General features: G+C 32.4%; 1 protein-coding gene across 1 annotated transcript in view; it reads right to left on the bottom strand.

Moving 5' to 3' along the window:
- LOC128670171 (neuroligin-4, Y-linked-like) overlaps positions 1–23,434 on the bottom strand; it is a 62,051-nt gene that overhangs the window by 15,215 nt on the left and 23,402 nt on the right. Inside the window, exons 2-3 of the mRNA XM_053745623.2 lie at positions 4,395–4,906; positions 3,768–3,985 (exon numbers count right to left, since the gene is read on the bottom strand). Coding sequence (XP_053601598.1) covers positions 3,768–3,985; positions 4,395–4,753 — 577 coding nt within the window. The 5' untranslated portion in view covers positions 4,754–4,906. The remainder of the gene's footprint in view (positions 1–3,767; positions 3,986–4,394; positions 4,907–23,434) is intronic.

The following is a 23,434-nucleotide window of genomic DNA, read 5'->3' as shown; positions in this document are numbered from 1 at the left end:
TACAGGATGGCAAAAGTAGTCACAACGTAAGCAACGTGCTAGTGTTGAAGGCGTTCATAGCATGTGATGTTCACACCTTAATGTGTGGCAGTTGAAAAGAAACAGCTCTGCGTTATAATTCAGTTTATTTTTTTGATTTGATTGTCATTTAACTTATATCATCGTCAATCCCAACTAATATTATAAATGCGAAAGTAAGCTTGTTTGTTGCCTCCTCACGCCTCTATCTACTCAACCAACTTTTTGAAATTTTGCGTTCAAGTACGGAGAAGGATATAGGGTATTTTCATCCCGCAAAAATAACTACTGCTATGGGTACGCGGGCGAAGCCGCGTGCAAGAACTATGATGAAAGTATGATGAACTGTAATGACGAAAATGGTTTCTACTTCAATGCATGCTAATTTCTATTGTGTACTGTCAGAAGCCACAAGTGAATATTATCGCATTGTCTACGCAGAAGATAAGTTAAGTCAATTATTATAACTTGAGAACCCATTACTCCGCTCGTCATTAAAGTACATAAAACTTTTAACATCTCTAAGATTGCATTTCTTAGAAAATTGCTTCACTTTAAGCTTTATATCGTCGTAACTTTGTACAAAATGAATGACTTCAGCGTAAACAGACATGCAGGTTTTGCAACTCAGTATAGTCTATTGTTGGATAGGATTTTATAATAAAAACGTTTAGTGAAGAATGTGATGATACAAGTTGAAATAGAAATTATATTTTTTAGTTTTACGTTTCATCTTTCTAATATTTGCTTTTAATTTATAAGCTAGCTATTTTGAAGTATAGACATTATTCTTTAGTTTATATTACTTTTTTTTTAGAATCTCTCATATATAAATCTAAAAGTTGGATATTTTCTTAATCTAGTTCTTTATTCAATCTTTTGACTTTATTTATTTTAAACTGATCTTGTCTTCAAATTTAGTATTTAAAATATCTTTTACTTCTTGCAGCTTTCTTGCACATGAATAGGCAATCAACAAGTCGTCGACATATATTACTATTATGAGTTTAACTCCTCTTTTCTCTAGTAAGTATACACATGGATCAGCTTCTGATGCTTTAAAACCTATATTTTTCAATTCCATGTCGAGTTTCTTAAACCACTGCCTCATGGAAAATTATCTGCGCACCGAGGATTTTATAGTGAAAAAATTTTTGGGACAAAGGGTGTATGTGCTAATCCACACCAAGTGCACAAAACTTCATAAGATTTTACGTGAATAAGTAACAAACATTCACACCAACGAACGAACATGCTTCATTAATGTTGATAAAGAATAATGTATTATGTTTCAATCTTCCAATATGAATGACGAAAACTCACTCTGAATGACGTTTCTGTACGATATTGTCAACTTGAAAAAATCAAACAGAAACGCGTGAACCGTGAATATGCTGTAATACACCAGAAACTCATTTCTCACTGCAGAATTTTAATATTTCATGTCAATAGAGTCTTTGATCGAAATGTCTGCCTCGGAAATCTTTAACTTCGCTTTCAGAGGCGAAAATTTTAATCATAGTTCACAATGGAACTTCTAGGTCGTGGTGCTTGATAGTTATTCTTTGTGATGTCCACAATGGACACATGCTTCTGTGAGTGAAACGAAATGTATTGAAAATACAAATTCAAATTCGGATTGAAAGTATGATTAACCAATGACATGTTTATAAATGTTTCATTTTAATCACCATCTATTTTGCGAAGTTGAAATATAAACTGAACTTGTATGTATTTTTAGACTTTAATACCTTAAACCCTTATAAAATCATTCGTGCGTCTGCCTTTTTGTCAGTCTGACCTTAACACCTACTTTACTTCAAAACGACTGAGCCAAATTGAGTTAGTACACATATGTAAATCAGGTCTCTATAAAATTTAAGTCATAATATAGCATACTGTATTATGGCATAATTTTTAAGCAAAACGTTCTTACACATAACCATTTGAAACATTAATTACCTAACTTAAGTAGCCTACCTTTGTAGCTTTTTAAGAAATTGAAAGTATAATTTCTGAATAAATGATTTGATTTAGATTTGGACAAAGTTGGAAGTATTTTTAATAATATTAAGACCAGCAATTGTACACTTAATTGACAACTTATGAATATTTCGTTTATGTGGGCTATGAAATATTTTTTTTTCTATAATCATAATCTATTTCTATAATATATTTGTATTTATCCCAATTTTGTCGATACTACATTACTTAACTAAAGCAATACGGGTTCTAAAACAGTTAAACTATCATACAACCATCTCACAATTGAAACTTGACTGAATCAATTATGTAAATGATAATTAACAGCTACAGGTTTGTTCATAAGGTCTGTTTGAACGTTATATTATTGTAAATTTGTCATTTATGCCATTAAATCATGTTAGTATTTGCAATTACTCAAGATTCAGCAAGTGATCTTAGTGTAGTTAGAAGCACTAAGTAGTGCAGAAATAGTAACATCTCCATTTAACTCGAAAAGTAGACTTTATGCAAATATAATTTACTTTTTCACGTACGCTTTTGTAAGTATGAGATTATCAGTATATCTTTCAAGTTAAGTACTTATTATTTCGTCTTCATCTGTTTTATCATTCTTATTACTCTTAGCACTCCTTTCCATAATCTTGGAAGTAATTGCACTAGCCTAGACGCGTAATGTACAACCTTTCTAGTTTCCCATTGTTTTGTGCCTAGTTTTGGTGCAATAAATTGTTTCACTGACCAGTATTAAAAAGCAATATAGGCAGTACTACAATACTATAAAATATAGTTAGTAATATTCTTTAATATTTTAAATACTGGTCACTATCGAGATGTTTTGATCTCTCAAACCACTTTTATTCTCACGTGTTTGATCTTAGCTAATGATGATACATTGAATCATAGAGTCTGAATGTCCTAAATCGTTTCCAATTTTTATTTATAATTGCAATTCGCAAGCTAATCTGTGCATAATTTGCCATTTCTGTCTGATACAAAAAAAATATCATATCCTTGCCTTGTAGAGAGGACTAAGTTGCAAAACTTAATACACATTATCATTTTTAAGAAACAGTTTCAAAATATCGGAGCATACCTATAAAGTCATCTGGAATTGTGCTTTTCGTTTATACTCTCCTAAAATTCAATTCTAAAGTTGTCATTACATATACGTTTTAGTATCTAACGTTGTGCGGACGTGGCTGCGGAATACGAACAATATGAACTCTTGCAGTATTCCCAGAAGGCGGAAATTGCGTTTAAGTAAAATTATTAATTTTATTTGTTTACAGTATTTGTTGACTGTAAGAAGGTAATGTTTTCACATGACTATACGATATTGGTTTAATTATTATGAAACGTCTAATGATACCTTATGTAGACGTAGTTATCTATGGCTACTGTGCTTGCATTACGTCAGTTTCATATCAGACAGATGTTCTCAGCTAATTATTTTGCAAAATATTTTGCAGACTAAGCGTCATACACCAATGCTCAGTCGTATTCCGTTGATTTGACATACGTCGGAACTTCATACAATTTTTGTGTTGTCTGTCGACAGCCGTCAAAACGACGAACAGAGCTCGACTTAGTAATGGTTCATGGTTCTTAAAACTTGGCTGAAAACTTGCAAGAAACTCGATGTTCTCTGTTTATGCCATGTCTTGGATTGAATGTAAATCTATGTCAAATTGAGGCAGCCCTTAATGAAATGTACAGATATACGCTAAAGGCACTGGGTTATTAAAAATTATATAATCTCTTACCTTGTACTGGTGTATATATATTCATATACAGACAGTCTTCGCTTTGATTCTTCAGTCGCGGTAGTAATCTCCTCAAATATTCCAACCTGCCTTTAGGCATCCTCTCCAGAGCTAAGGTTTCGTTGGAGACATCTGGCAACCTCTGGGGACAGACTGGACCCATCTGATCGACAGTTTTCACGTCGTCCCAAGGCGCAGGGGCACGGGTTGGGGCAAACCTTTGGAAATCATGTTAAAGACAATTTAAACCCTCAATAAAATGATTTGAGTATGTACTGTGATAAAATTATGTATATAATTTAATGTTTATCAGATTTAATAGATTTAATAAATTTATTATATCTGTAATACCTTGTCACAATTCAATAAATTCTTGGAATAAAATGTAATATATAAATGTGATAAACGTATAAAATGTGTATGAATTTTACAAGACGATTTTATGCTCGAATTGACAGAATAATATAAAATAATATATATTCTGGTTACAAAAGGAAATATACATCAACAGTTTAACGTCGACAAAACCAAGATAATCTTCGAGCTTAATATCAGAATATATTTCGAGAGCAATTTCACAGATGGTACGGAAAATATCGAATAGAGGCAGGAATACTTTTGATTTACCTGTTTGATCCAGTAGGTGGTGTCGCATATGGTACACCTAGATAAGCTTCCACAGGTTTTAGGTATTTATGCTGATCCATTGGTAATATTACCCCTTGTAATTTACCGTATCTTGTACCTATAATCCTTGTCCTCAACATAGAATTTCTACCACTACCAAAGTTATTCCCGTCAGAACTCTGACTTAATAATAATATCAGTAGTAAAATTAATTTGATTCGTTCTATAGTATTTAAATGCTTCTTCCATCTAGTTTTTTCAAATAAAATTAATATACTTCTATTGTTTAAATTATTCTCATTCAACCAGTACTGTTTTATCGAGTTGCAGAGGTGTAGCGGTAGTCTATTGTAGGCCATTTTCTGCAAATATCACCTTTGTGGCCCCATTTCTTTATTATTTGTGTGATATATCTTGAATCGATTTCATTGAAACACTTATAATGCCATTTTCGTTTTCGTTTTCATTAATTTCTTAGATCACGTGCACATTTAGTACATTTGTTGCAATACCTGTAACAAAAGAAAATATGATTCGGTATTTACTTTATTCAGAAACAAGTAATTCGTTATTTTGGACTGAATCCTTAGTAAATGTTAGCGAGAATGTTCTTAAGACTGACTTTAGCAATTTATTTAAATGAAACTGTGTCCAGTGCTTAAGTTTGGATCCAACCACCCTTCCAGCTATAACAGAAGGCTGTTGAGGCTAGCATCCACTCTTTGCATCAAGGAGGCTATGCTCCTCTGCACTGAAGTTGGAGCCGCAATTGTAACGCAAGTTTATTAACACACGTAGTCTCAAGTTTCTTAATCTCACAAAACAAAAGAAAAGACCAAGTATTTGCAACATACTTGAGAATTAGTACTTGAAGTAACAGTTTATTTAACAATACACCCTTTGTGATAGCTGCCAACTTCAGCCGATGCCAATTGCCCTAATTACGGACTCAAGAAGCTAAACTATCAGACCCCAGTTGTGAAGTTTTGAATTTCTTTTATTATGAAAATTGGTGTTCGGATTTCACTTTACTGCAGTGGAGAAGTCTTTGTCAACCAATTAAAATGGTTACGGACTTTAGCGGCTAGGTTTAACTTTTAAATACATATTTCAGATAGATTACTCAGAATATTATTATTACGTAGCTTATTTTCTTCGTTTTAAGACACATTTTTTGTCGTTTCATATAATATGTATATTGTACTCGTATTAGAAAAGAACACAAGAGTCTTAAATATAAAGAGAAGGAGTGACCCAATTATAGGGCGGAACCACATGCCACGAACGGAAGGGAATACAAAACTGGAATAACAAATATATGTGAACCGCGAAAATTATATACGATTAATAAATACTAAACACAGATACTGAAGCAACTCTTACATCGATCTTATCGCTATCGATATCACTCAATCCTCGGAGACGTTAAAAAAGATGACAAATGACTTATTCGATATTCGTTGCGAACGCTTGTAATAAATCAATGAAGGTGCCATTAGGCTGCTAGGGAATATTGATGCGGATATAAAGACGTTCAATCGCTAATATTAAAATATTTCCCTTAATGTTGATCAGGTTAATATCTAGATTGTTTTTTTTTTCAAACGATTTGTTTACGGCTATTATTTGTAGTACTTTGTTTGAAATAATGAAAGAAATCACTGGTCCATAATGGATCAGAGATAGGACAGTAAATAGAAATATATATGTCGAAGGAAAAGTTTTTCTACGTGTAAAAAAAGATACAGCAATATAAGCTTGTTTTATTTTATTTTTTTAAATCTAATCTAAATACACTTTTTGATTATTATTTTTTGAATTTACTAAATTATTATTAAGATGATCGATTAATGGATTTATTGATTGAGACTTCATTCAATCAATTATCGTACTAAGTCACTAGATAGTAGTAAAGTAATTAAAATGATTTTAGGCACTTTTAGACGCCCACCTTCGGTTCGAAGGTGGGCGTCATAACTATTACACCACCACAGCTACGCCAAAGCCATATAGATACATTCAATTAATGTTAATAAAGGAATCTGACAAAATGAGAGTTAATTTTTTCAAACCGGCTTTTTGCTCCATTCAAAAATGTTACGCCCCGAGCTCCATTTGTTATGTTTGGCTAGCGGATTTTACGTGTTTCGGCGTTATGTTGTTAAAACTAAAAGAAAATTGCAAGCGGTTATGAAAATGTTATGAAACCCTTGCTTTTTAGACTTTAATGTTTATTTGTTCGTGTAATTCGCTTTTGAAGACCGCAAAAAGAGATACAATGTTTTGCAAGCAAATGTGTGAAAAACGAATACAGAAAATACTTAAAACATTGAAGAGATTAAACAAAATTTAAAACGTAGAAAATTATTTCAACTATTCAATAAAACAATACCGAATATTCTGACAAATGGAGAACAAACGCCTCACAAGTATACTGTGAGAGTCATTAGCTTACGCCAATCAAATGCCAGAAAAGTCGAGTCGCTCGGACAAAAACTGCCGGTCATCCATCGAGTGCCACTCCGCCATTGATTTTATTTCTTGCTACGTTTGCCATGGGAAAAAGTTCCTTCATAATGGGAACCGCACTTAGATTCCCTTTTTGACACCCTTGGTCGCGTGAAAAACTTTGTGTTTTTACATGCCTAAATGAAAGCGTAATATATTTTTTTGGTGTGATACATAAAAAGTTAACGATTGCTATTACTAAAACATTAATTTTCACTAATACAACTTGTTATTAAAAATAAATATATTTTATTTTACTAAACATGAATTAACACAATGTGATACCCTAATATTCTCCAGACTTGCTTTGATTAAAGCATCCATGTTAAATAAACCAGAAAAAAATGATAATACTCAAGACATTAAAAACATATGCTGCTGGGTTGGCACTTAAAATATACAGCTTTTCCTTCCCCCTTCCATATAATATTCACAGGTTCAAGTGAATAACGAAAGAGATCACGTCGAACCTATAAATTCCTAGTCAAGTATAATATGCTCTCAAAACTATGATCCGGTATGGAAATCGCGTAACTTTTGCCGAGCATGTCGAGGTTTTACTACCAACTCAATTTTTGCGGTCATTTGGCAGTTTACCCTCGACATAGAAGTAAGTATGAGAAAGTATAACTTTTAAACTACTCATTGAGGATATACTTAAAGAAGAAAATTTAATAATTGTGCATATCAACAGCAAAGTAATTTAAAATTTGAATTCAAGACGCGAATATAACAGATATTCAAAATGTGGAAATTATTAACATAAAAGTAATTTGTTTGATTTCCATTTCAACTTATAAAATTATGAAATACAAAAAGCTTAAATTACTGATGTCTGTGGTTATAACAAATTTATAATGACGTTCGAATATCCCTTTCAACCTTGTTTTGACAAGGTTAAATCAAAGATCTATAATTATGTACGCGCTGAAGTCAACCGATAGAGCTTTAGAATTAATGCGAACTAAACAATGTTCAACTTCAGATATTATATAGAAGTAATCCAGACTTATAAACATTGTTACTCTGTCTACTTCGCAGCTTACTTATTTGAGTACCTAGTTAAGATGATTAATGAATAACTACGCATATTTCAACATGGACAGATTAAACGTTATTTACTTAAGTAAATATAAGAAAATTCAGCTAAGTAAGGACAAGCACAGAAAATATAATACAAATGATTCTATTTTTTCTAAGTATACATAAATAATATTCAATTACTATTTTATCCTCTACTAGATGTTGCCCGGGGCTTCGCTCTCGTGGGAATGTTGAGATAAAATATATAGCCTATAGGTATCTTGGATAATGTACCTTTCTAATGGTGAAATCATTTTTGAAATCGGTTCTGTAGTTTCGGAGATTACCCGCCTCAAAACTCGCAGTCACAAACTCACAAACGCTTACCTCTTTATAATAATAGTTTTTTTTATAAATATTTAAAAATACTATTATTATATGATATTAATTTATTTAAATACAAACATTCTTCGATATTCATTTGTTTTTCTTTAAACATTACCGACTATTGCCGACTGTTTAACTTACGGTTACAGTTATGTTTAATATATCATCGAAATAAACAAATATTCTTTATGTAATTCACACAATATTCTTTGATATGAGATTTATATTACTTTGATTATATTTCTCAATTCCAAACAAGACCAAAAAAATATGTAACAATATCCATTTTAATCGAGTAGATTGTGAATGATAATCCCCACAAAAAGATTGCAATTTGACATAATCCCTGCCAGCTACCTTCTACTGTCACTTTGAGTTATTACATGTCCTTGGTTTGACGGGTGAAACATGCGCAAATTTTAATTTTGCGCATCGCACATTGATTTATCGGAATTGTGTTTATATATTTCAACAAATATATTGGGATTGCTTTTATTAAAATTAAATGAAAACGAATTGTTTTCGTTTGGTTTACAATTAGTAAAGAGTCTTATGACAACCGAACTAACAACTAAAAAATAGGCGTATAATGCACTTAGCTACAATCCCTTTATATACCAGATCATATAAAAAATAAGTACTTATTCAAAATTATGTAACAAAGTTATATAGGGAAGCAAAATATGAAGTACGATATTAAAGTATCATTATATCTTGCTTCCCAAATGCGACGAAAATTTTACGCATTCAACGACATTCAAACGAAAATTGTCGGGACAAAGCTCGCAAAGTCGTAAAATGTAATCCAAGTTTTATTGAAGGCCACGCTAGGCTCAAATCGTAATAAAGTTAATATTTGAAGTAAAGATTTTGTTGAGTTTACATTTTGTACTAATGAATACAATGTAAAATTAGTATAGCCTAGAATAGACTCACTTAATAGTCGTCCTATTCTAGGACGGAACCCCACGCCTCACGTGTACTTCTTAAACGACATTTACTTTTTCATTACATTCCGCATCTTTCGCAAAAATAAGGGACACATTCTAAAAAAAACATCACAATACGGGTAGAATGAAATAACGAAATTCGCCTGTGCTACCCAGAACTCCAAATGTCGACCCTCATCAGGTACTTTGTACTTGGTGCGCGATATGTGGCACATTCGCGATTACATTAGCCAATTTGGAGATTTACAAATCTTTTAAAGCGACTGCTTTTACTTAGTCTTGTTGTTTCTGGAGATCAACGGCAAGATCTCTTTGTAGTTTCGATGTTTTATGAATTTGACTTTGTCCTACAACATTGTCACTAACAAATTACATTTCAATACTTTGAAAAGTAATATGAATATTGTCGTAATTATCTCCACTATGAAACATTTCTGATGTACTGACTGACGAGTATATCGAGACCTTCATTATGTTTGATGTGATTTGATTTTACGACCGACCGTTTTATGGCTGACTGATCAACATAATTGTTATTGCGATCTGTATTATTCTATCCACTATATAGATCAAACAATCACATGTCAAGTTACACAGCAGCATGCACATCTATACGCAATATCTTCGTATTTGCAGTGGATTGAGTTGGCTGACATGTTATTGAATGTATATTATAATACTGTAATTACTCATGGCTTCTTCGAAATTACAAATATTACACACAAAATTGTTTGTTATAGGAATAGTATGGAAGTGAAATGACGTTAATAATATTACTTTAAAAACTACGAGATATTGAAAATCTCTCATGAGAACGAAAGAGAATCCAATAAGTCATCTGTGCGAAGCTAAAGTAGCCATTTCTTACTTGACCGATATTTTTCACTTAACGGCAAGTGCGGCAACCCTACTGTTTTATGTTGACCCGTTTTTGCGTCAGGGAGTGCATTACTCTGCAAAATTTCCCAACTTGACAACCCTGAAAACAAGTTCCTCGGAAAGGGTCGAACTTTTGCGCTGAATAATCTTTCGGTATTAATTTATGACAAAAATTATGTACGTTCTAAAAGCGTCTTCCAATTCTCTTCCTTTGAAACAATGTTGACAAGAACTGATTAATCTAAACGTAGAAATGAGATACTTATCCGTCTTTAAGATATATTGTGTTCCTCACTTAATATATTGTGTTTTAATGTTGGTACCTAACTGAGAAATAATTTGAAAGAAATGAGGTAACAGAAGACAATTTCATCTTTTTAAAAAATTCATGACTTCATAAAATTGTATTGAAAAACATAAGATACTAACCAACATATAAGATGCATTAGCTTTTATTGGTTCCATTGCGCGCACGTGCAAACGCAAAGGTTTTAGATGACCACTTTAACGGTAATGGACAGCGCGCGTTACAAGAATATGGCTCGTTTGCAAAAAGGTAATGTAGAAAGAAAGGTGTTCGTTCAGCTAAAAGTTTGATGACTTCAAAAGGTTTGTGGCCGTCTTTGGTTTCACCCTAAATGTTAAAGTAAATTTTATATGCCTCATTTCCTATGCTACCAACATCATTTTTTAACAAAAATAAAAATAGAAAATTGATTGAAACAAACATTTTGTCCCGACAAATAAAAAAAAAAAAAAAACACTACATTTGTTCTTTATTGTGTTGTGAGTAAAAACATAGTTGGTGTTTTCAACGTAAATTTCCGAGAACACTCAGAAACTCCAAAAATAAATTATGTACCCAAAAATATTACAAAGAAAATTGAACAAGCCTTACTTATCTTTTCCCTGGGGACACGGTCTAATGAGCCATGGACTTTCATATTTTTCTACTAATGATAATGAAAACATGTTTCGGGCTAGACAATTATTTTATGAGACAGGTTCCTGCTTTTTAATGTTTAGCTTTTAGGGTTTATTCAATGTCTGAATTGAGTTAATAATAAAAATGTAAGTTATTAGGAGCAAATATCTCGTCTTTCTTATCATGCATTTAGTAAGTATTGGATTGTGATTCATCTTTAAAAAAAGTGGCCCGTTCCAGACTTGCTCGGGTAAAAAAAACATATTATACACCTGAACCTTCCCCACAGATCACACAATCCCGCATGAAAATCCATGCAATAGTTTTTGAGTTCATCTCGAACAGACAGACAGACGTGACAGAGGGTTTTGTTGTATAATATGTAAGGATACTATTAATGCAGCCCTATCTAATCCCAATATCCCGGTTATAGCTAACATATCTTCAAAACGTCATAAATGTTGCACGATCATTTGTGATCTGTTATCTGCAAACAATGTCCCATCAACCACAAAAGGCTCCTAATCTATTACATAAAGCGTGTCTATTATCGACCAGAGGTGACCCGTCATTTATCAATGGCTTGATCAAATATTAGCCGATCAATTTGGACTATCTGTTGCTAACAGATGCTTGTTGTCTTCATATATTTTGAGGACTAACTATGTTTTCTTATCGGAGCATACCAAAACCAGATTCTCGAGCTGGCTGAAGTACATTTTGAATATAATCTCTTCAAAAAATATATCTAATTCGATCTTATCACCTAGAAAATCCATTTTGTGTTTCTGAAGAAAATATTATTTTTTTTTTCAAATAAAACTCTGCAGTTTATCTAGTGACATTGTAAAGAATCTCTTTTTAGAAATTCTGGATTGAAAGGTCGTTCTATTACGTAATTTTTCCTGGATATCGCAGCGTGGGACATCCATCAATTAGGCCCCACGATATTGTTAAAGGACAGAAAGGGCCAGGCTGTTTCTAATCGCTCAATGTGGGAATCTTTGAGGTCGGGTCTATGTCTCGCTGTGGACAATAATGTGAATGAGATAGTCCTTACCTCTTGTTAATCATGGAATTTTGAATTTTTTACTAGTGTGGTTTGCAGTGAGTTGCTAAAGTTAGAGGCGAATGGAAGGCCTTGCAATGAAACATTTAATTAGCAATAAAAATATATAATCAAGGATAACTGATGCATCAGGTTCCTGTCCTACAATTGGACCATTTCATAACCTCACTTGAATATCGTACATGGCGATTAAAAGATATAAAGTGTTGGCAGCTGATGAGCAACGATTACATTCTCAAAGTGGATTGATGTCAGAAACCCGGCCGGTCACAAAAAACAATGTCGATATTTCGGACCCTACACTTCAAAGGTCACAGCCATGTGCAATCAGGAATAACTGAGAGAGAATTTAATAGATAGATCAAAATAAGAATGATAAAGAATATTACAAAGATGATAAATTGCAAAGCAAAGAGCATCATCAACATGAAATATGTTCAGAGTATTTTTAAATTCTACCACACAAGTTCCCTCAAGAAAATCCTTATAAAGTCATTATGGCCAAGTTATTGTATGATATCAAATATCCTCTGGAACAAACAGCGTTGAGAGTCCATTAAGGAACAAAGAAGTTGGATATAATATAACGTCCATTTAATTAATGTTTGTACTTAACGCTGTATAGAATTCATGGAATGATGTCTTCTTGGTAAAATGCTGGGTTATTAGGTTGTACACGTTTAAAGATTTGTATGATGCTTTATCTCATATTTTATCTCTCTATTCATAACAAGATGAACAATGTGCATGTAAGGAACAGAAATACAATTAATTAGAAATGTTACAGTCACAGTTTACATAAATAAATGTAGAAATGAATCAGTCCTGTTATTATTAGTAAAGTGTATATAAACAAGTTTAAAGCTATATAAAATAAATGTTATTATGAAATTCTTCATAATCGGATGATGATCTCCTTATGGCTGAGAGTCGTGGTTTTTACGTGGATTGAAATTGAAATATATACAACGACTTTACTGGCACTATCAATGGAGTGGTTTGCCATTGCCCTTCAAACTAAAATAATCCATTTTGAATTAAAAATAACATTTATAAAGTATGGTACAGTTTTAAATATGAAAACAGTGCGATTCAACATCGAGATAGAAGATTTCTCAAACAATTTTGAAATTTCATGTCACAACAAAACCTGAAAATTCAGTGCATCTCATAAATTTGAAACGACTGTAAGACACGGCAGAATGTATTATTAAGTAGGCAGCACAAACACGTGTCGATACAATTTCAGGTCTTGCATTTTGTATCCGATGTATGGAATATTCATGTGGAGTCAAGTCGGGTTTGCACGCTAGAAATGTGAGGAAGCGTAAAATTTACTTGTTACTACTATTAATCGATTTTAATCGTTGTTTCATTTTACTGAATGATTTCAACGTCTAGCAATTGCTTTGTTAGATTTGTGTGTTTATTTATTCAAGGAATAATTATGGATTATACTAGAATTGAACAACATAACTTCAAAAATTTTTTGTAAACGAAAATTACTAAATATTCAAAGGGAAAAACACAAATTCTGTTCTTGACAACAATAAAAGGTGGTTCTGTGAAATAATTAAATTAAACACCACTATCATTTTGATTATCTCTTGGAACGTTCTTAATGGACTCCATAATGAAGGTTAGATATTTTAAGTATTTGAAAATTATAAAGCTGAATATTTCGAACAGAAAATGATATCAGTGTTACTTGAAAACCTTTGCTTATTAGCACATATCACAATACAATACACTAGTAACTAGAAATAAAGATGACATTTATTACACATAAAACTGAATAAGAAATTTATACTCCTTTATTATAGGAAATACCTGACTTAAATAAATGAAAAGGTATATACAAGATTATGTGGGACTGAACAATATTTTGTTTCGTATCATTTACAAGCACAACGAGCTACTTTTTCATAATAAAACCTCCGAACCATGCACAATGATATGCTGTAACCTCATAGCTCCAATCACGAAACAAAAAGTTTTCGCGACTGAAAAAGGAAATAAAAATAAAAATTACTTTTCGTCAAAGTCACATTCCCCTATATATAGCCTCGCTAGCGACGTAAAAACTTCTTTTAAGGCTAAAACGTTTCTGATTCTATCTGTGTAGTAAAAACTTCTGGTACATATAGCGATGCCAGATCAGTATCATTTGTATCACTGTTAACAAAATTGCTTTGCCTGATTGCGTCAAAAGTTATAGCTGAATGCCGCCTTTTATTGAACGGAAATGGTATTCTTATCTAAGTATTTTTGTTAGTCATTTAGACTAATATTTTTAGACAGAAATAAGAATAAGTTCTTCGGATTGAAAGCCAGCCTGTGTCTGTCAGCTTGGAATAATATTTTTACAGTAATTCTCCAGAAGATTTTGGTCAATTCTTCAACTATTATTCTAATGGAAATGGTTCATATCGTTTAGCGCGAGACTTATTTGTTAGTTTTTTTTTTTTCTAGTTTTAGTATAGGTTTAAGAACTATCTACACAAAATAATTATATAATTTACAAGCCAGGAAAATAATATGAGAAATCCAAACAAGTTCTGTGTTTCTTCCATTTTGGCTACGTCTAACTAAAAATCATGAAACTTACGAAATATACCTAGTGTTTAGTTCGAATTTCTAGATAAATGATAATGTTACTTTCACCTTTAAAATTTCTTTATCATATCACTCAACAAATAATTCCCAGCCACTCACTGTGTTCCGCAAATCGAACATTATTATTTCGCTTAGTTTATGCTCCTATCAGCATATTGTGAAGTTCAACCGCCCGTAAAAGATATCCAGAATGCGCTTTATATTTCGCTGGAACTTGTTCCAAGTGCAGCATCTTTTGTACAGTGTGTTACGAAACTTGATGGATTTGCCAAGAAAATTTCTTGCAAGGCGTAGTATACTTATGTTTATTTAAAGTAACATTTTGCTAAAGAAAAGTTCCCGAATCGTGCTATTGTCTAATAATATACTTTATGTATTTACACGACACTGAGGCCTCAGACTACTTTGTTCTTAGATATATTTTATGTTTATATCTATTCTGCAACCTATAAAAATAAATAAATAAATATATTAGGACGAATCACACAGATTGAGCTAGCCCCAAAGTAAGTTCGAGACTTGTGTCATGGGATACTAACTCAGCGATACTGTATTTTATAACAAATACAAATAGATAAACATCCAAGACCCGGGCCAATCAGAAAAAGATCATTTTTCTATCATGACCCGACCGGGGATCAAACCCGGGACCTCTCGGTTCAGTGGCAAGAACCACTGCGCCACCGAGGTCTATGTTTAGTTTCAACTGTAAAATGAAGATTGTTTTATGAAATAGCAAGCATTTTTGAACTGCAAATTCAATAGACTCCTGCACCCTAAAACTATTTTCTAAGTGCTGCCGGGAACAAAACCACGTATCAGTATCTTAGGTCAGACAAACAAAAAGGACATTATATGTAATAGTTTTCAAACTACATGTCATAAACAATTCTATAAAGACTATGATAATACTAAGTGTATAGGTAAATAGTACTAAAACAGTGGTTTGAAAATACATAAATCATTTCAATTTCGATCCAAACCAAACATCAAATTAACTTAAATTTACCAACATTAAAAAGCAGCCGTCAACGTTAAATTGTTAGACGATTTATGTTGGACTGCTTTCGAAATTTATGGGGTTCCATTGCTGTTTTTATTACGTAGAAACTTCTCGGCTGTATTGATTAAATTGTTGTTAGCCACTCTGTTTGTATTAGTTTTCTTATAATACAAAACGCTTTAGCTTTTATTAAACGTTCGTAAACATTCCGTTATTAATGTTTTTCAAGCTTTAAGACTGGAACAAAATAATAACACATATTATGACTATGTTCATTGACTCTCATGGATTTAGAATGAGTAGTTTCAGATATATCATTGTTACCGTGACTTTAAAATAATAAATTATGTTCTATATTTTTAGTAAATTTTAAAAATGAATAGTATACAACAAGATTTGCACTTGACTACGCAAGATTCTCCTAATACTCCAAAATAATAAAATGCAAAATAAAGCAATACCTTTTATTTGTTATGCTTATCAGTCTTCTTCTTCTTCTTGTAGAGTTGGAGTGATTATATAATTTTCGACCAGAATGGGGCTTCGCTTATTGCTCTATCGTTGGCCTCATTTAACGAAACAGGTAATACAGCAAATATGAAAATTACCCTGTACACGCGTAAATCAAAATCATTTATACCTACTTTGTTTTTATACTTTGTTGTTTGCTGAATTCTAAAAATTGTACACAAAAACACAAGTGAAAATTTCCCCAAATCTAACGGCGGATTCTTATCTGTCACATCACTCCTGGTCCCAGGGTAAATGTCCCATCTATTTTTTCCACCCCGAACGGTGATACTACGTAACTCACTCTCGACATTCTCGTTTATCGTCTTCTGATACGAATATAAAGTAGGTCGATGCATAAATGATATCGTCTAGATATGGCAAAAATATTATAATAAAAGACAGACTTATAAGTTGCCTTATTGTGCCCAATATTTCTTCCCAAAACCCCAAAAATATAATAATATTCAAATTTAATAACGTCACGTAATATTCATTCATTTTACATCCTATACTACGCGATAACTTTGGTATGTGATGATAGTATCGATTACGATCAAGACAATATATTTTTGTATGGCAATAGAAGCGACATATTCCAAAGAAAGATTTATTGAGGCTTCAAAAATGTATTGTAACGTTTTATTCCAAACGTTTAGCTAAAATTAACTAAACCGGGGAAACGAATAACAAAAGCATATCAGATCCATTTCCTCTCAAGGAAACCACGGTAATTCCGAAGAAAAAACCGCCTGCGCCTCTAACATCACTTAATTTATAGCTTAATTTATCAGAAGAAAAAAAGAATAAGTAAACAACAAATTTCGGCGCGATTTCTTAAAAGGTTTTTCGCGGGCGGTTCTTTATGGGCCCCTTCAGCCCTTTTAAGTTCGTGCCAGTTGGTTTTGAAGTCCGTAATTACTTACGGTATTTGCATGTACACAAATTGTTGGCTAGCACGAATTTATGCTTTGATATCAAAGCTAGTTATTCGAGTATTTGCTTAGACTGATTCAGAATTTACGTCTAACTGCTGAATTTTGTATTTGAAGTCTGAATACTGTTTGATTGCGATCAAAATTTAAGCTAAATTTAAATACACAATCGTGGCAATCCGAATTGACTCGCTAAATTTAAGCATATTGATCGATGTTAATTCAGAATTACGTTTTTGAAATTCCTTGAACGCTTTTGCTGCGAGGTGTAGACGTGATGAATTACCTTTCTAAGAAATGACTTGATTTAAAAATTACTGTATTCATGTAAACACGTAGTATTTTCGACGTAGTACTTTATTCACATTTCTACTCACTTTATTATCCATATGTAATTCTTGATTTAAGATACATTGTATTCCATAAAAATACATTAATAATACGATATACAAAAAGAACAGTGATTACAACATTAGCTTTATCACAAGAAGTGTTTTTTTCTAATCAACCAATAAAAATAATAATACATTTCAAATTAAAGGTCAAATAGTAAGCGTTACAGCAAATGGAGGATGAAAAGGTAATACTGCGTAGCATCATGTACAGTAACATTGTTATTATATAGTTGAATTTCAAGATCTTGTGATATTATATCTGATCTGATATCTATCTATCTTAATTTGTGCGATTTACCTATTACTTCTTCGGTAATATAAAGTCGACCTAGGTTTCCTTTCATATTTTTTTCTCTACGCGATATTGGTACAGATTAGGACTTAGGAATCAGAATGAACAAAAAAATAACCTAAATTATTTTGTACAAATAAGAAATATATATATGGACAAAAATCATTGTGCCAAAGAAAATAATTTATTATGATGATATATTATATAATGATATTGCCAATACAATGACAAGAGCATAAAGCCGCGGGGGGTAATGTTGCGCGAACAAATTTGTCCTATAAATACACTGTCGCCTTTCTTGATACAACTTTGGTGTTTATGTGGATAACCAAAATAATATATTATTTTGTAGGAGACTAAATTCTATTACACGTACAATATTCAAGTGATAAGTTCAAATCATGGTTAGGATGTATTGTATAATATGTATAGTGTGGTTTTTCAAGGTAATTGAACTGTCAAAATGAAAGCCTAGTTAATTGTACATAGTAGTTTGTGATATGTTCAATCTTTGCACACTTGTTTTGTGAACTAGATTTTGATCTTCATTTTGTTCATGTAAACGTAACTACTAGATTGAAATTATGTTAGGCTTTGCTTAGATATTACATAGCTTTTTATACCAATAAATGACCACTAGAAGTCGGTAGGTAGTCTTAAAAGACATGTCAGATGCATTGACGACCTCGGTGGCGCAGTGGTAAAGTTCTTGCCACTGAACCGAGAGGTCTTGGGTTCGATCCCCGGTCGGGTCATGATGGAAAATGATCTTTTTCTGATTGGCCCGGGTCTTGGATGTTTATCTATATATGTATTTGTTATAAAATAATTATCGTTGAGTTACACAAGTCTCGAACTTACTTTGAGGCTAGCTCAATCTGGGTGATTTGTCCTAATATATTTATATTTATATTTATTTATTGAGGTGACTGGAATAAATCTGACATAAGTGTTAGCAATAACACACTCGAAAAGAAGAATATTTTTAAAAATAAATTTAAAAAAATGTTATTGTAAATCTTATAAGATAATATTTAATCGCGAATTCAAAAATAAAACAATATACTGAGATTAAACTGAATGTGAAAGATCTACCCTTAGACAGTACCCTTTTAAATACTAATACCCTTAAATCTGAATACAATGGTTTCGATTCTGGTAACTTATGCAGGGTTAGGAGAAAAACCGTTGGACGTGACCGGTTTATAATAGATTAAACAAAATGGTGGGTATTGTACAGCCAACTTCAGATCAAGTTGCCCGAAATAGACCTCTATTCCGCTGTAATAGCATCAGATTAGCATCGATACTTAAGGTAGGTTGATGTGCCGTCGCCTGTATTTTGGGAACACTCAATAAATTGGGCTCAAGTCAGCTTCATTCTGCATGAATAGCTTTCACTTTGCTTGGCGATGTTGAAGAGAGCATTGTTTCATTATTTTGTTCAATAATTTTTGTTTATTTAATTAGTGTTAGACATTTGTTACTACTTCTTCTTCTTTTGACGACTTTGGTGGCGCAGTGATAAAGTACTTGCCTCTGAACCGAGAGGTCTCGCGTTCGATCCCCGGTCGAGTCATGATGGATAATTATCTTTTTCAGATTGGCCAGGGTCTTGGATGTTTATTTATATATGTATATGTTATAAAATATAGTATCGTTGAGTTAGTATCCCATAACGCAAGTCTAAAATTTACTTTGGGGCTAGCTCAATCTGTGTGATTTGTCCTAATATAATCATTTTATTTATTCATAATGATTAATTCTAGTTTGTAGTAATCTTGCTTAATCTTTTATATCTAAATTAAATATTCGATAAGGATCTCATTAGATGTAATTTGATGCAAAACTATGTGGCTTCTATAAAAAAATTAAAAGAGAGATGAACGGAAATTACTATACACAAGTCAGATTGGTATAAAAATTCACGTGGCACTGGTAGGATTCGAATTCGGTTCACAGACAGACAGGCGTCTTAATCACTTGACCGTTTCACCGCACCATTAAATTGAACAATTAGTATGAAATTAGCTGCACCCCGGGGCTTCGCTCTCATGGGAATTACGGGATAAAAAGTACCCTAGGTGTTATTTCAGGTTATATTCTACCCGTGTACAAAATTTCCTAACAATCCGTCAAGAACTTTTTGCGTGAATGAGTAGCAAACACACATATATCGTCACAAACTTTCGCATTTATAATTTTAGTACCTAAGATATATAACTTAATTTACTTAAAAACTTATTATTATTTATTAACTACACAAGTATTTACATTATTTTGCACCAGTTATAGTCCCGCTTATGGCTTCAAGTCAGCTAATTGCATGTGTGTTTCACATGAGATGTTTTTAACATTATTAATTTGAGAAAGTTTATTAAGCCCGATTATTCTTTAACACTCATGTCTTCTTCATAGTTGTATTCCTCATGGCTGAGGGTCGTGGTTATTACGTGGAATGAAACACACACAATAACTTTCTTGGCATTATTAATGGAGTGGTTTGTTATTGCCTTCTCCATTTCAATCACAAGTTAATAAGAATCAACCAGTGTGCAGGTTTTCTCACGATATTTTCCTTCACCGGAAGCAAGTGGTGGACGATAAAAACTACTATACATGAGTCAGATTGGTATACAAACTCATGTGGCACGAGTGGGATTCGAACTTGGGACCTTTCGATCCACAGGCGGACGTCTTCATCAACACTCATGTATAGGATAGGATATATGTATTTATGTTCGTCTATCATTTGTTATTCTTCAAGAAATACTTGTAAAGAATATCATATTGATGATTGAAATGACTAATGGAAGAAAATAAAGATATCTTGGAACGAGTAGGATTCGAACTTGGGACCTTTCGATCCACAAACGTCTTAACTATTGCACCACCATTGAAATCATAGCAGGATTTTCAAAATTTTGTTTTGTTTTATTTTTATTTTTGGATCCCAAGTTTTGTGACGTCATGGCCGCTAATGTAAAACTCGAGGAAAGAAAGAGAGAGAAGTAGTCGCATATACAACAGTGAACTAAACAGTCAACCTGTGCTTTCAGGTGTGATGGAAAGAGTGAAGTGAAATGAAAAAAAGCTCGATGAAAGCTCCCGTTACGGACTTGTCGGTATCACAATATTTTTTGCCTTTGAATTATATTAATAAAAGTTGTCACGTTTTGTATCACGACGGAGCTTCGAATTACTTTCTGTGTTATTAAATGTTGGACCTGCGTATATTAACGTAGTTCGTAATAAACTTTTGAATGAACAATTTTTTTTTTAATAAAGTCTTTTAATGTAATGGATGAAAATAATAAATTTAATTTGAAATTCCGAGTAATAACAGTCAATTTATTTTCAGCTCATTTTTAGCGATGACTATGTTATATAGAATGCAGGAAAGTGAAAAAAGATTACCTGGTTTTTATTTAATGAATTCTTCAATACCCAAAAGCCATAAAAAGCGAGACCATATATTCGTTTTTGGTCTTAAAAAAATCATGTTTACAAAAAAAAAGGTAAATATTAGGAAAACAATACCACGTAAAAAAAATATAGTTGTTATTATAAATAACAACTATATTTTTTTATGTATATATATATATATATATATATTAAAAAATCTGACAAGAAAATTAATCTCGCACGAATATTCATCATCTTACTTTTCATTTGACACGACCAATCTGAACTCGGCCTAATAAATGGAGCTTGATCCTATTTGCTGGAGGACTGCCAATGACTTGAATTACTTTTTCCGTTTTAGGCTTTTTGTACAAATGCAAACGGAAATCTATGGTCTGACTGAAAGATTACTTCTTTTATTTGCATTCAGCCAGCGTTGAAATCCACAATCGAATTTCGAATATAAATCAGTGTTAAAGCCAAGTTCAAATTCTAATTCCGATCTTAAGCCTACATGTTCGTGTTCATAAATTTAGTTTAAACAATTTTCCGCATACGCTGGCTGAATAGAAGAAAAATCGTGACGCACGAAAGCGTGTTGTCGTCACGTGACGTGAGCCGAGGGAAATCCATTACGAACCAAAACGCTACATTGTAAGGTTAAAGTGATCGTAGTTCAGCCATTTAATTTTTTTTTTATCACAAATGCGATTTTTTTTTTGTTATCAACTAAATGTCGATAAATTATTTGGTATAAAAAATCGTTCAAATACTACAAGCTGAACATAATCCATATTTACTTACTGTCGAATACATTTCATCAGTTGAAATGGAAACTGGGGTGCCATAATCGTCAATTAATTTAATAACAAATTAGATTAAAATAATAATGTCCTTTTAGGTTATCATATTAATGTAAAAATTGCATTTTCATTTATTGTTGAAAGCAAGCTTATAATTGGTAAAAGATTTTAAAGTATAAAATAAATTACGAAAATATGGCCGTCGAGTTTTGCCATTCTTCCTTGGGTTTGTTTCCTGCTTTTATTACTTCCCTATTCATTTTTTCGATGTTTATCCGCTTAAGACACAGACACATTGTTTTAGTACATATATTTCTTGTTTCTTTTTTATTGTTTCAAAATTCTGTATTACCAGTTATTGTGAAAGAATTTTGTGTTTTTAATATTTGAATTAACTTCTATCCGATAACAGAGTAAATTCGAATGTATTCATAAGTGAAGCAATAAATTGCTTTAAATCGAATTTTCATCGAATTCGAATGCAAATCGATTTTGTTGCTTAAATGGCTCTTACACCGTTCAAAGATTAATTCGAAATTAAATTGAAATGGTTCTTCAGCGTTGAGTTGTTGAGAATGTCGATCGAGATCGACTCGACCCTTAACTTAAGTTACGTTTTAAGTGACATCAAGTTTGATATTGGATGGAGCGGCGTGAATTTTAGCATCGTGTAGTTATTAGTGATAAAGTTTAATATTTAAGTTGCAAGTTGAAACGGTCAACATAAATAAGAAGTGATAATAATATAGTACTCACAGAGTAGTGTCATACAAATAAAAGCGTGGCCAAAATCTATGCTCGCATGTTGCTTGTGTAATAAATATTTATGACTGGATATTGCTCGTATCTCGTGGGGATTTTGGGATAAAATATAGCCTATTAACAATCGTGGATAATGTACCTTTCTAATGGTGAAAGAATTTTTGAAATCGGGTCGGTATGTTCGGAGATTACCCGCCACAAACATACGAACTCACAATCGCTTACCTCTTTATAATAATAGTATAGACGAACGTCCTCTGTTCTTTTTGTGATGTTGTATTAAATTAGCGCATTTAGTCGACCTTTGAATGGTTTTATTATACATACTTGTAACTAATTTTGAAAATACGTTTGACAAGAACCGTCTCGGCGTCGGTGAAGACGTAAACAGATGAATTAATTCGACGGACCTGGCATGGTCGCGATTATCACATTATGAGCACCGCATGTCCAGGACAGATAGGGGCGTGGGTTCAATCCCCGATTCTAGAACTTTTTCAAGTCATCATTTTAACGTTGTGTATGTTGTTATTGATTTTTTTATGGTTTGCAATGTTTTTTGATGGAATAAAAAAAAA

Source organism: Plodia interpunctella, chromosome 5 (assembly GCF_027563975.2).
Source record: "Plodia interpunctella isolate USDA-ARS_2022_Savannah chromosome 5, ilPloInte3.2, whole genome shotgun sequence".
In the NCBI taxonomy this organism is placed as follows: Eukaryota; Metazoa; Arthropoda; class Insecta; order Lepidoptera; family Pyralidae; genus Plodia; species Plodia interpunctella.
The sequence above is the reverse complement of the archived record's forward strand: the minus strand, read 5'-3'. Positions and strand labels throughout refer to the sequence as shown.